This window comes from Artibeus jamaicensis, unplaced genomic scaffold (assembly GCF_021234435.1).
Source record: "Artibeus jamaicensis isolate MK-2021 breed Jamaican fruit bat unplaced genomic scaffold, CSHL_Jam_final contig_956, whole genome shotgun sequence".
NCBI classification, from domain to species: Eukaryota; Metazoa; Chordata; class Mammalia; order Chiroptera; family Phyllostomidae; genus Artibeus; species Artibeus jamaicensis.
The window spans coordinates 1,236,153-1,250,036 of NW_026522021.1; the positions used below are offsets into that span (position 1 = coordinate 1,236,153).

A 13,884-nucleotide genomic window follows, 5' to 3' on the forward strand; every position below is an offset into this window, starting at 1 on the left:
AGAACCTCACGTGCTGAGAATGAGCTGATTTATTGAGAGGACAGGTGTTACGTCTGCTTTGAAAAGTGATGCTGAAGGGACCAGGCCTGCCTGGGGTCAGCAGCAAAAAGGACATCTTTTTCTTGTGTAACATGACAACTGCCGTGACATTCAGAATACGTTAAAACAAAACAAAAGGGGACCAAAGAGCATTCCACTGGGTCACAACAGCGTTCTTCCCACCGAGGAACCAGAGTCCACCAGGTGTTGTGCTGTGGACAGTACCCGGGATGGGGTGTCCCCGGTGAGGGGCAGGGCATCCAGGCCGCTCTGTCAGGGACCCAGCTAAGCCCCAAGTCCCTGGGCCACAGGTCGCACTCCTATGAAGTGGGGAGGGGGTCATAGGCACCCTCTTGGTCTGGCATCACAAGAAGCCATGAACCCGGGCTCATACCCCAGCACTCCCACCTTCCTCCCGCTGCCTCCTGAGCCCCCCCCCCCGCAGTGGCTCTGTTCCAGCATCTTCCCCACTTTCCGGCCCTACAAGGACCCTCCGGAAGGCCCACGGCCCCCGTCCACCTCCCCTGGGTCCCTGCCTCCAAAGCCCACCTCCCCGGACACCCCCCTGCTTGGAACCGCCCCCAGCTCACTCACTCAAGGGGAGACTCTCATTTTCAACATGCAAGGTGTCCCCTGCCGGCCCCCACACCCTCGCCCCCTTTATCCAATACCCCAGTCCCAGCACCTCTCCTGCTCCCAGAAGGTAGAAGGTCCCCATGGCCATATCCTCACCCCGATATGTCCCTCCCCACCCACCCTCTGGACCCTGCATGCTCCCAGTCTCACTCCCTCCTCATCCTCTCTCACATCCACCAGCCATCCGTCCACCAGCCCTTGACCCTGCGGGCACATCAGTGCACCAGGCACCAGCCACAAGAAAGTCCTGTTCCCGGAGGGGCGCCCCCGCCCCTGCATCCCGAAGCCTCCTGTGCGGGTCTGCGGCTCCTCCTGTCCTCTCCAGCAGGCTCTCGCCTGGCCCCTGCCCTGGGCCGGTCACCCCGTCCGTGCCGCCCCCACAGCAGAACCTTCACTCTACGCTCCAAGTTTCACTCATCTGTCTCCCCCACTGAGCGAGACCCCGTTCACCCCATGGTCTCGGGAAGTGCTGGGGACAGGGCCGAGTGGTGTCAGCACAAATCTGTTTGAGACCCGCTCTCCCGCTAAGACGCAGCCAACCAGAGGCGGGAAGCGGGGCCAACGGCGCAGTTACCTCTGCTGCAGCTTTCTCCTCCTCTTCCCCCTTCCTGCCAGGCTCACCCTAAGAAGGAAAGCATGCAGTCAACAGCCCGCGAGGGCCGGTGGAGGACAGGCATCTGGGGTGAGCAGAGCAGCGGGGGCCCTGGTCCCCTGCACAGCCTCACTTGGGAGGCGGTGTCTGAAGTTGGCTTTAGGGGCTTAATTCTGCTTCTGGGGCGAGTTGGGAGCCTCCTGAGCTCACGTCTTGGCTTGATTCCTTCCAGGAATCAAGACCCTGCCTCTCAGGACTCTGCTTCCCTATCTCAAAAGTGGGGCCAGCCTCACAGTTAACACCTACCTACCTGGGACTTACGCCTCCTGGGTGAACTTGAGCAAGGTCTTTACCTCTCTGTGCCTCAGTGTTCTCACAGTATCTACCTCAGAGGACTGTTGAAAGGATTAAGTAAATCCACAGACAAGCTCAGACTGGAGCCTGGCGCCTGGAGGAGCCCTGAGTGTCCTCAGGGGTTACTAGGCGGAAGCCTGGGAGGAGGCCCGGCTCTGGAGGCCAACACACCTGCGTTTAAACCTTGGTTCTGTGGTTGCCTCCCTGTGTGACCTTGGAAAAGTTACTGAATCTCTCTGAGCTGCCAGTTCTGGCAAATGGGGATAACGAAGCACAGTCTGGCGGGGTCCCTGTGAAGCTTAACTACACTGTGGATGAGGAGCACCTCCACCGTGGCCAGCACATAGTAGGTACTCAGCAAAGATCCACCCTTCCTCCAGGGCCCCATTCCCTTCCCCACCCCTCCGTAAGGCCTTGGGCATGAAGGAGGTTCTGCCCCAGGGGCAGGAGTGGAAGCTCATAAATTTGTGTTTCCAAGAATGGAAATTAGAAGCCTGCTTTCTGAGCCTCTTACATTCAGAGAGGTCCAGACAAGGGAAGGCGCACTCTGGGTCCACAGCACGTCGGCCCAGGGGTCTGGGCGCCCTGGAAGAGACTCTGGGACTCCCAACCAGCCCCTTGTAACAGGAGGCTCTTTCAGTCCTGCTCACACTCCCAGTGAGGCGGCTCCCTGCCTCCCTTCTCTGCTCGGGCACCTGGGGCTGCACTCGAGTTGCTCCTCTCTGTCCTCCCCGTCCTGGCTGGGTTGGATAAAGCCACGTTCGGGGAGGCTCTGTAGGGCTGAGCTCAGGGAACACCACTCGGGACAGTCCCCACCCACCTGGTGCCCCAGCTGTGGTCTACCTAAACAGTCCCGCACTTACAGACGGCCCTGTCGCGCCCCGCTCTCCGGCCAGGCCCTGCAGGAAACCAGACGAAGCAGGTTAGTCCTTGCCCACCCTCCCCTGCCCACCCTCAGCCCTCCCCTCCCCCTGCACTGGGCTCTGCATCTGAAAAACAGGAAGGCCGCCCCTGGGGGCCTCCCAGGCTCTACCGCCACCTTCCCCTGGCTCCTAAGTGAACCTCAGCTGGGCCCTCGGTCTTCTCATCTGTGAAACGGGGCAATCAGAAAAGGGACATGGATGGTAGAGCCCGCATCTTCTCCCCCTACCCCTCACCTCAGACGCTGAGTGGGCACCGCTCGTAGACTTCCGTCAGTGCCGTGCCCAGCGCAGAGGCTCCCTGAAGCTCTGGACGCACGCGCCCAGCCAGCCTCCAATGTCCCCGCCCGGCCGGCCAGGATGTACCCCACTCCACCTCTCCAGAGTGGACTCCCCGTCTCTGTACCTGCCCCCACCCCCCATCACCCTTCTCAGGGAAAGGGCTCCATGGTCCTCCCGGCTGCTCCGGCACACTCCTGGGAGTTCCCCTTCTCTTTGCCTCACTCACCATGTTTATTCCATCAGCCAGACCTGTCAGGTCCACTTTCTAAATATGTCCATTCACTTGGCCACTTCCACCGCTACCGCCTGTGAGTCGCTCTCAAGTCCCCCCTGCACTGCTGTGGCCCCTGCCCCCCCTTCCATTCCCCCCACAACAGCCAAGGGGCCTTAAAGGTGCAGATCAGATCATGGACTCTCCCCCACTAGCGCTCCGAGTGCCCTTTCCGCTGTGACACAAACCCAGCCTCCAGTTTCCCAGGCGAGGCCCTTCCCCGTCCTCTACCTCCTCTCCCAACCTGCTCCCCTTCCCTCGGTAAGGCCCAGCCTTTGCCCTGCCTCAGGGCCTCAGCAGTCACGCTTCCTTCTACCTGGGCTGCTCTTCCTTGGCATCTTTACATGGCTGCTGCTCTGGGTCCCTGGGTCGCAGCCCAAGTGCCCCTCCTCACCTCTGTCACTCCCCTCCGGTCGCAGCAGACTCCTCTCCGGTTACTCTGCTATATCGCCTCACTCAGCTCTTTTCTGGCACTTCCTCGCTTTTCATCACCTGCCTCCCCTGTTAGGCTGTTAGCTCCTGGAGGCCGGGGTCCCACGTCCTAGTTCCTGTGCCCAGTACAGCGTCTGACGCGATCGAGGCCTCGGACGTTCGGTTCATCAGCAGCATTTATTAAGGGTCTCCTTAGGGTCTGCCATTTCCCCTCTACTACCCCCTTGATTCCTCACAATAAACCTGCCTCACAGGGATTTTTGTTCTCATTTCACAGATGGGGAAACTGAGGCCCAGGATCACCAGCTGGACACGGCACAGCTAGTTTCCGGTCCGTCTGTCCTGCTCGGAGGGCAGAGTGGGGGCCACCTGGTCCTCCTTACTCCTATCTAACCCCTGTCTAGGAGGACCCTCACCCCTCCCAAATTCTCAGAGGCCTTGATTCCTTGGCAAGGGAGGAGATGATGGGTGCATCACCGGACTGGCCCTCCCATCCACGATGAGGCCACATTCTGGCCCCTCTGGGGTGAGCAGAGGAGGCTGGTGGTCGTTCTGGACAGGCCCTGGCAGTGGGTCCTGGGAGGAGTTTGTCCACTGGGGCCCTGGAGAGCCGGTAATGGGCCGTATGCCCTCTAGCATCCGAGCCCTGGCCACAGGCCCCCAGCCTTAGGGAAGAACCGCAGTAGGGAGGTAAGGGGTCAAGATGCCGGTGACCTGCAGCCCCCTCAGGCTGATGCCTGGTCACATCCTCTCAAGAGGGGTTGGACAAGCAGCTCAGACTCCTGTCACCTTGAACCTCCTTAGAATCTTGCAGACCTGGGTCCCCAGGAGAACGTGGTCTGCTGCGGGTCCCTGGGCCTCTTTGCCCCTCATCCCAGTCTTCTCGGGCACTGCCGTTCCCTCGCCTGCTCCCCAGCCCCTCTCTCCAGGGCTGTGCATGGGACCTGACAGGCAAGGAGCATAGCCCTGGGGTGCTCGGCTCTGGAAAACCTAGACTCTCAGCTTACCTGGACCACCCCCCAAGTTCAGGAGCAGATCAGGTCTGGGGACCTCTCCACCCCTCCGCAGGCCAGCCCGGTGTGGGCCACCTCCCCTCTCGCTCCGCCCGATGCTGTGCACCGCACACCCCGGACGGAGCTCTGCCCCACCCCTCCCCAGGGTCAGTGCACTGCCCAGCCGTTCTCCTCCACACCGCGTCCTTCTGGTGTGAAAACACACAATGGGGACAACCAGGAGCAGGTCGGAGCTGCGGGCCACTGGCTCTCTGGCATCTGGAGTGTCAGCTTTAGGGTTTGGACTGTGGCCTTGGGTGCTGCCTGTGCCATCGGATGGGGGACTGGCACCCTCCCAGAGACTCGGGTGTTTGTCAAGTAACTAAAGGCATGAATGAACGTGTGGGACTCCCTAGGTCCCTGTGCCTACAGGGCCAAGGCCTGGACCCATGTCCCTCATAAAGTGGGGGTCACCTCTCAGCAATCCCCATCTTACGGCAGAGCTCCAGAGCCCCCGGTCTGGCCGAGCAAGGCCCAGGAGGGGGCCGCCAGAAGCTCTGCCCAGGAGGGCACTTCAGCACCACCCCTGCTGCCTCCACCAGGCAACTGGGCCCCTCCTCCTCCTCGGAGTGTTCTTCCTCGCAGGCCCTCGGGCTCCTACAACACAAGGTGCTTCCACCGGGCACTTCATTTCTCTTTTGCTCTGGTCTTAGGAGCCAGAGCCCAGCGAGGCCGCCTTTTAGCCCAAAGTCCCACAGCTGCAAAGGCAGAGCAAGCTGGGGTTGGAGCACCCATTCGGGCCTTGAGGTGTCCCCTCCCACATGGGTGACAGTCTGTGGTGCTGACCTCTCTGGACCTCAGTTAGCTCATCTGTGAAATGGGAATGATGCCGATACCTCTCCAGCACAGGGGAAATGAGCAAAGGGTGTCCTTTGCTAAGGACACCACCACCAATAAAACCAGAAGCGCATGCCTACCTGCCCCTGCATCCCACCTGGGCCCAGGTGAGGACCACCCAAGAAGATTGATTCCTTCCTGAGCAACTCCTGCAGCCAAGAAGCCTGGCTCCTCTTTGCCTATGCCCCCTCACCCACCAGAAATGAAAAAGGCCTTACCTGGGATCCAGGTACACCTGGGGGTCCTGGAGGACCGTGGGGTCCCGGGGGACCTGTTGGCAGAGTCACAGATGGTCACCTGGGGCCAGAGAAGCCCTCCACCCCCATCAGTTCTGGAGAGGTCCGTCCCCACTCTCCCACCCCAGCCCCTGCCCTGGGCCTTCTCCACGGGCCGTGAACAGAGATCTGGTGCGTGGGTGGTGGGGGAACAGCGAGCACGCACAGCCCTGGCCTCCTTGGCCCGAACTCAGGGCGGACATCCCACCTCCAACCACTCTCCACGCAGCCCCTGCACCACCGCCTGCCTCATCCACGGGGTCCCCCGGCAACCCGCCCCCAGCCAGTCAGTGCCCCAGCAAATCTCTTCCGCATCGGCCCCTCCTTTCGACCTTGGACTAGACCCCTCCCAGGTATTTCGTCTTGCCTGGGTAACCACAACTGCTTCTTAATCATCTGCCCCTACATGGATACCCAGAAAGCAACCGCTCAGTAAGATCCCTCCCGGCCCAGCCCTCCACTCTCATCCCCCAGACACCCTCACAGAAAGTTCTTCTGCTTCTGTGCCTTTGCCAGTGCTGTCCTTCCTCCTGGAGTTTCTCCATTCCCTCCACATCCCTGCAGATTCTTTCCTCCTGGCCTTTCCTGTTAATCTCAAACTGAGCATCACCTCCTCCAGGAAGCCTCCCTAGCACCCAGCCCCAACCTCTCCTCTAGGCAAACCTCTGACATGGACCAGCTGCTACCCTTGGCTGCTATCGGTCTACATGTCTGACTGACTCATGGGTCAGAGAAAGCCCAGAGGGTCAGGCTGGGCCATGTGTTCCTGACTGAATGTCCAGCCTGTGGCTCCGGGGCTGCAGGGAGCTCCCTGGTGGGCTGTACCAGTGCCCCCACGCTCGAGGAGGACCTGCAGGAAATCACACCCCAGGTGGGGCACACACCTGCACGCAGTTCAGAAACAACCCCTTCCTCAGGTCAGAGCAGATCACCTGGGGTCCCCCGGTACTCCCAAGCTCATTCCCTCACCTCCTTTGAGCGCTGACACGAATGCCACCTGGAGAATGAGGCCTGCCCTGGCCTGGCCTCACCCAGCCCTGCTCTCCACCTGCCACACCCTCAGATCTGTGGACCTGACTCATTCGTGGTATCTGAGCAAGGGTGCCTCCCTCCACTACAACTGGAGCACCACCAGGACAGGAACCTCTGTGTTACTAACCTCGTTTTGTTCAGGGGCCTAGAGCACTGCCCAGCAGGCAGGTCTGGCTCAGTGAAAGTGTGCTGAGCATGTCAGAGTGCACATAAATGACAGGGAGTGAGGGCTCTGGGCCCAGGGACATCCATAGCTGGATGGATTGGGCTTTGGTGGCCCTGGCCCCAAATTCTATTCTTCTCCAGGGAGGGTCCAGGGGGCATGGGGGTCAAACCACATCCAGGCTCAGCCCACTGAGCCCCAGGGCCACCCCTGCCTCCAGGGCCCCATCACAACTTGGGGCTCCTACATCCAGTCCCACAGCTGAGCTGGCAAACAGCAGCTGGGGCAGACCCAGTCCCCAGCACCTTGCCAAGGCCATGGGAGCCCGAGTGACCCCCCAAGGCCCCTTGGCCCAGGCGAAGCACAGGAGAGGACACCCAGTCCAGGCCTTTCAGTGCTGCTGCTTTCTGCACTTACCTGGAGGGCCGGGGGGACCCCGGGGCCCCGGGACACCCGCCAGCACCGTGTCCACGGCGGCAGAAGCCAGCTGTGAGTCTCCATCTGCGGGAAGAGCAGATGGCCTGTGACCTGGCAGGGTGGGGCCGGCAGAGCTTGGAGGCTGGGCCTGAGGTCCCCAGAGCCAGGGTGGTACCTGGACCCTGCTGGGCCTCACAGCAGCCCAGCAATTGGGTGCTGTCGTCCCGCTGCTCAGAGGGTGCACGGAGGTCAGGTCAGAGGGCAGTGAGAGCCCAGAGGGCTTCGTATGAAGATCAAGTCCTTACTGAACATTCCAGACTCTTTGCCTCTGGCCTGTCCCACTCTCTTCCCCATGTCCCAGGCTGGCACTGTCTTCCAGGCTCCACCCGACATGCCTGTCCTGATATACCCAGTTGGCCCACTCCTCCAGGAAGTCCTCCCTGCTCACGGCTCTGAGCTGCCTCCATGGCCATCAGGGCCCTGGGCTGGGGTGAGGGTCTGTCTAATGGCCTATCTCCCAAGTCCTGGGCTCCTCTAGGGTGAGCCCCATGTGATGTCACCCTGCCCACCCCCAGAGCAAGGCCAAGAGCAGCCAGGCCCAGGAAATGTCTGGGATGGGAGTGGCTACCTCTGCCCCTCCCTCTACCCATGGAAGCCACCAGCCTCCCAGCAGATGGGCCCCTGTAGGTGCTCAGTCTCCACCAGCTGTCTCCACTGCGGCATCCCGGCTCTGCCCGAATGCTCACACCCCAAAGGCTGCCCTCCCTCAGGGGCCCCATGGATGAGGGCGGGAGGGTCCTGCCCGAGGAGGGCTCTGGGCCCAGGAGGGGGCAGGTGGCATCGTGCGTGTCCAGGCCAGGGCAGCCCACAGCCCTTGGACGACGCCTCATGGCCCAGGGTGTGGGCTGCTGAGCCCTGAGACCCCCAAGCACCTTCTGTTTTCTTGCTGCCCAGGGGGCATCTCTGAGCCCCACTTGGGTGAGAAAGCCGGGCACATAGTGAGTTAACATTCGCTCCAGATGCCCTGTGAGACAGCCAGTTCCTCCCCTGGCCCTGAGCTTCTCAGGGCCTGGCCCCTGAACTCCCTGAGGACAGCCCAGGGCCCCCAGTTCACTTAGCAGTGAGCCCTCCCTCCTTGTTCAGGTTACAGTTGGGGGCTGTTTTACAAGCCCAGAGCAACTGCATCAAGAAATATGGAGTAGGAGCCCACGCCTACTTTACGGACGGGAGAGCAGAGGCTCAGGGAGGGACAGTGCAGTTCAGGTTCAGGCCTCGACGCTCAGGCGCGGGCTGTGCTGCCCGAGGGGACGGGGGTTGGGGCTCCTCCGACAAAGGGTCCCCTCCACCACGGTGCCCACACTACACCCACCCACCCTCTCTCCTCAACATTTAAAGCCAATCCTGTCACTTGCTTCCTATAAAACCCTTCCCAGGTTGCCCCGGGCACTTAACAAAAACGCTCCGCACAGGCTGCAGGCTCCCTCAGCCGGGCTGGCGCTGCACCATCGCCCCTTACACCCGGGGCTGCCACCCACTCCCCGGGGTCCCCCACGTGTAAGCGGTATTTCTGGGGCTCAGAGGGGCCCTCTGCACTAGCCTGTGTCTCTGGGGGGCAGGAGTGCTCACTGTAGCCTGGTTATAACACATAGTAGGTGCTCAATCAACACTTGTCGGATGAGGGGGCTTGTGACAAGGAGATGGGATAACAATTGACCTAAGCGGCACTGCCATCACCAGGCAGAGAAACTGAGGCCAGGACAAGGAACAGAGTGGCCTTTGAGGGGCAGGAGCTGAGCACCAAGGAAGAGACAGGTCACGCAGGGGCCAGAGTGAGGCTGGGGGGTCAGTATGGGTCCCCCAGGAGCCCCCGCCTGTCCAAGCCCACTCCCAAGCTGCCGCCCCACTCACTGATGGGCCCCTTCGCAGGGTCCTCTGAGGAGGGCTGATCCCTGGGCAGACCCTGTGGCTCCGGCCAGCCCCACCCCACCCTCAGGCCAGCACTCACTGTCCTTGTCGGTAGGTGGCTGCAGGGAGTAGAGGACACCTTGGGGGCCATTTGGAGGGAGGCCCGGGCTGCCTGCAGGGCCGGGGGGGCCAGGGGGTCCGGGGCGCCCCATCTCTCCGGGAAGCCCACGGGGCCCTGGGGGCCCCAAGAGGCCTGCAATGGAGAGAAGAGGAGTCACATGAAAGCTGGGCCTGGCAGCCAGCGCGCCCTAAAGGGGACAGGGTTGGCAAGGGCCAGTGGTGGCCTCTAGACCGTAGTCTCCCTGGAGGGCTGTCTCGGAATGTAAGTGAAATGCAGCCCCCTTCCCAGCCCCATGCAGGAGGTCTGCTGGGGCAGCCGGGTGGCAGGGGCAAGAGAGGCAGGGCCAGCTCTGGCTGGATGCCCTCTGACCCCTCCAGGGACTTTAGCTCTGAGGCAGGAGCACCAAGGGTGTCAGGCAGCCTGACGCGGGTCACTCCCCTGCAGGAACCAGAGAGTTGGGTGCTCCCTGGGGGTATGTACATGCCTGAGAACAGCCCCCCAGCCCCTGGCAGACCCCCCCCCATGCAGGCACCCGGAGCTCCCAGAGCCTTCTCTTCCTCCTGCAGTCCAGGGTGAGACCAGACCCTAAAGTGGCCGCAATGGGCAGCAGTTAGGGCGCTGGTGGGCATATGAGATGACTCATCTGATTAGAGAGGGGAGAAGCCCCAGTCCCCAGTCCCCAGGAGACAAAGGACAAAGTCGGTGTCCTTACCGGGAGGCCCTGCTGGGCCTTTCTCTCCTGCCTGGCCCCGGTCGCCTTTGGAGCCTGGGGGTCCTGCAGGCCCTGGTGGGCCTGTCTGCCCAGGGGGCCCTGGGGAGAGAATGAGACAAGGCCTGAGAACACCGTGGGCTGAGCTGGTGGCTCCAGGCCCGGCCATCTGTGTCGTCCGCACAGACCCAGGAGCCCTGTCCGCCTGAGGCTTCCTGAATGGGCAAAGGGACCGCGGTCAGCTCACGTCATTCACTACAGTTTACACACCACTTGCACCTATTAACCTCTGTGATGTCAAACACTGCTTTTGTTTCTTTTTGGCAGGGGGAGAAACTGAGGCTCCGAAAGGCGCAGTCTCTCCCTCAGCATCCCAGGGCCAGGCTGTGGATGAGTGAGGTTCCCTCGCTCCACATTCTTTCTGTCTCTCTGCTCAGAGCTGGGAATGGGCCTTGTGGCAAAAAAAACTCCCTCTAAGTCCTCCTCGGAGACTCCAGGAAGCCTCAGAGGACATGCCTGCCCACCGCCAGGGTCTCTGGGCCCCAAGGATGAGTGAGGGGGGCAGAGAGGTGAGAGGCCTGCCCTGTGGCCTGGGGACAGCCCCTTCTCCCGGGGGAATGCTTGGAGCTGGACTGACAGAGAGACCTGTGCAGGCTCTTAACACCCATTCATCTCCGTCTGCAGTGACTGTGGTCCAGGACCCCGGAGGAAGGGCTCGACAGGCTGCGGTTTGGGGAGACTCCACCTGTTCTCCGGATTCCTGGAGGAAGCTGAGTTGGTCACCATTTGTAGGGTTTGTGCGCCACCCAGTGGCCATTCATTGGAACTGCACATTCCCTCAGAAGGAGCAAGGTCTGGGGGAAAGACCCAGAGCTCCTCCCTGCCTTCCCCTCCCACTTCTCACAGGTCAAGACCTGGGTCCTCCCCGGGGATGGGAAGCCTCCTTCTTTTTCAGTCTCTGAGAAGGATTTGAAGAACGTGGGTGTGGTGCAGCTCTCTGAGGTGAGACCTTGGGGACAGTGGCTAGAGCGGAGACCCAGAGGAGGAGGTTCCCCCCATACCCATAGCAGCCTGAGCTCACCCCTCCTCCCACAGCCCCTCAGAAGTGTGCAGAGTATCTGCTGCTCCCCCAGCCCCAGGACTGGCCACTGGAGGCCAACCCTCCTACCGCCTGGGTCGTCCTGCCACTCTGCTCCCACTCCTAACAGGACGGGCACACGCACAGGCCAGGAACATAGGCAAGGGAGGGGCTGTGTCTGGGCAGTGCTAGAAGCTGGGGGGGCCCACTGGGAGAAAGGAGGGGCGGGAGACTATCGCCTCCTAAGGGCTCCGGTAGGACCAAGAATCATGGGGACAAAGAGCCCCTGGACGGCTGGCTAACCCCAGGGGTCACTTCTCTGAGCCTCAGTTTTGTCCTCTAACCCCAAGCTTTATGAGAGATATAATTCTTTGCCAGAATGATGAGAGAGGCCATTGGTCCAGCATGAGAGATATAAAAAGATTTATTCACTGACACGGCATGGACACTGGCCAGTCAGAAAGGACATCAGCCTTAAACCCAAGTGCGGCCGTACTGCGGGCTCCAGCTAACCACCCAGGGAGGTAAAGGCCCCGCACGGTGCCTGGCACGAGGCAGGCATTCAGCAATCCGAGCTACTGCAACTAGTTACTATTACTATATGCAGGCTCAGGACAGAATTCTGACCAACGGATGGAAGCTGCAGAGAGTAAATTTCATCTCTGACTCTAAAGAGTGGAGGGAAGGGAGAAATAACAGGGCAGCAGAGGTCCTCCGACTCTAGTCAGAGTTTAGACAGGACTCCCCAGAAAGCGGTGGGAGACATTAGCTCCCGGTCCCTGGGGGTATGCAGACAGGGGCTGCTGTACATTGAGCCACCCAAGGGGTAGGCTGGGCTGAGGGCCTAAATGAAGTCACTAAGGGGCATCGGGGCAGCTCACGAGGACAGTAGCTGGACTCTAATGCAACAAGGAATGGTGGGGACTGTGGCAAACTGCAGAGCTTGGACAAAGTCTGAAGGGGCAGATATGACTTAGCTGCAGTCCACTGTTTCCATGACAGACTGCCTGCCCCAGAAGTCAAATCTTCCATTTTCCTAGGAGAAGCCAGAAATCCTGATTTTAATGTGATATCTCACAATGTTCAAATGGTAGCTCAATTTTTTTAAATGTTATGTGGGTATGTTGGACCCAGAGGCCCGGTGGGTGGCCTACTTGCAGATTCCCCAGGAGGCCGCTCCCGGGCCTCTTTGGCTGGCCGAGCCCTCCCCCATGGGCTGCACTCACCGGCTGGGCCTGTGGGCCTTCTTCGGGGCACCGGGTGGGCAAGAGGGATAGCATCAGGCAGAAAGTCCTCATTCCAGGGTGGCGGGGTGCTTTGGGGGGTTGGCAGGTCATTGTCTGGGCTCGAGGGCCGCTCTGCTGCTTCCAGCAGGAGAACCTGGGACAGAGACGAGCAGAGGGTCAGGCCTGGGCTGGGCCAGGCACGCACGGGGACAGGGATGGCCTCTGTGAGACCATCAGCTGCTCGCTGCCTGCTCGGGTGGTCACCTTCCTCTGTGGGACCACAGCTCCCCTGCCAGAACGCTACCCGCTGCCTTTCTCTGCTCCCCATTTCAGGGCAGCCCTCCTGGACCCCGGGCTCAAGCAGGTCCCCAGTGGACATGTGCGGAGTCCTTTACACTTCCTCCGGAGCGGCCGCCACCAGCACTGGAGATCTGTGGTTGTTTGAGCAATGACCATGGCCACCTCCACCTCCCTGCTCCTCCAAAGCAGGGGCTGGCACGCTGGTCCCCCACACCGCCTCGTCGGGGCACAAACGGCACGGTGGTCAGAGTGTTTGTGGGTATGCGGGCGAGTGGTGGACAGATGCAAGGGTGAGGGAGGGAGGAAAATAGGAAAAGAAAAAGGTAGAGTGAGGGAGAGACAAAGAAAGAAAGACAGAGAAAGAAGAAAGAGAAAGGAAGGAAGGAAGGGGAAGGGAGGAAAAACTGAATGGGCCTGGTTTGGTTCATGAGTTTTAGTAGGAGCTCCAGGAAAACTAAAGGAGGCCACGGTCACTCAGGGGCAGCCTGGAAAGCAGCCTGTCATCTCCCCTGGAGGGGATCAAGGGTCAAAGACTGCGAAGACCCAGAGCCTGGTTAAGGAAACTCCCTCCTTAATTCCCTTGAACTTGGAGCCAGGCCTCAGTGGCCTCAGCAAAGCCCTGCTGCCTCCAAAGAGGCCAGCAGGGGGCACTGAGCGCCCAGGATCAATGCAGGGTGGGTGGGCAGGTACCCCGAACCTAGGTAGGCCCACCCAGGTGATGGGGGTGGGGCGGAGGACGGGGAGCTCCGGGGTCCCTCAGTTGTATTAAATAAAGTCTGGCTCTGCTCCTACTCCACGGTGTGTCCCTGGTCTTATGTCCCATCTGCCTGCTGGGAGGAATTAGTCTGGTGTCTCAGGTTCCCTGTAGCTCTTGGGAGTCTTACTAGAGTACCAGACACCCCACCCCAGCGCCCCTCAGCCTACGGTCAGCCGCAGCCTGGCTCCCCTGGCCTGTGGCCCAGGCCCCACAGCAACCTCTGGTCTTCTCTACCTCCATCTGCCCCCTTCACCTTCTGGGGCTCCCCAACCCCACCAGCACCGCAGGGAAGGAAGACCTCAGGCAGACGAGCCCGACCCGGGCCCTGCTCCGCGTCTCCAGGGTGCCCGCACCGGTGCCGTCTGGCCCCGCCCTGGCCTTGCTGGGCCTCGCCTTCGGGTCGTTCACTCTGCTCTGTTCCCACCCTGAATGACGCCCAGGGCCCCTCCTGATTCAAGACTCCCCCCTCCGGCCCTTTGCTCCTGC

General features: G+C 61.0%; 1 protein-coding gene across 1 annotated transcript in view; it reads right to left on the minus strand.

The window, feature by feature from the left end:
- The window catches only part of COL26A1 (collagen type XXVI alpha 1 chain), a 170,942-nt gene that overhangs the window by 2,801 nt on the left and 154,257 nt on the right, over nt 1–13,884 (minus strand). The window contains exons 5-11 of the mRNA XM_037139114.2: nt 12,342–12,495; nt 10,041–10,139; nt 9,308–9,460; nt 7,303–7,386; nt 5,634–5,686; nt 2,485–2,520; nt 1,250–1,297 (exon numbers count right to left, since the gene is read on the minus strand). Of these exons, the coding sequence (XP_036995009.2) occupies nt 1,250–1,297; nt 2,485–2,520; nt 5,634–5,686; nt 7,303–7,386; nt 9,308–9,460; nt 10,041–10,139; nt 12,342–12,495 (627 nt within the window). The remainder of the gene's footprint in view (nt 1–1,249; nt 1,298–2,484; nt 2,521–5,633; nt 5,687–7,302; nt 7,387–9,307; nt 9,461–10,040; nt 10,140–12,341; nt 12,496–13,884) is intronic.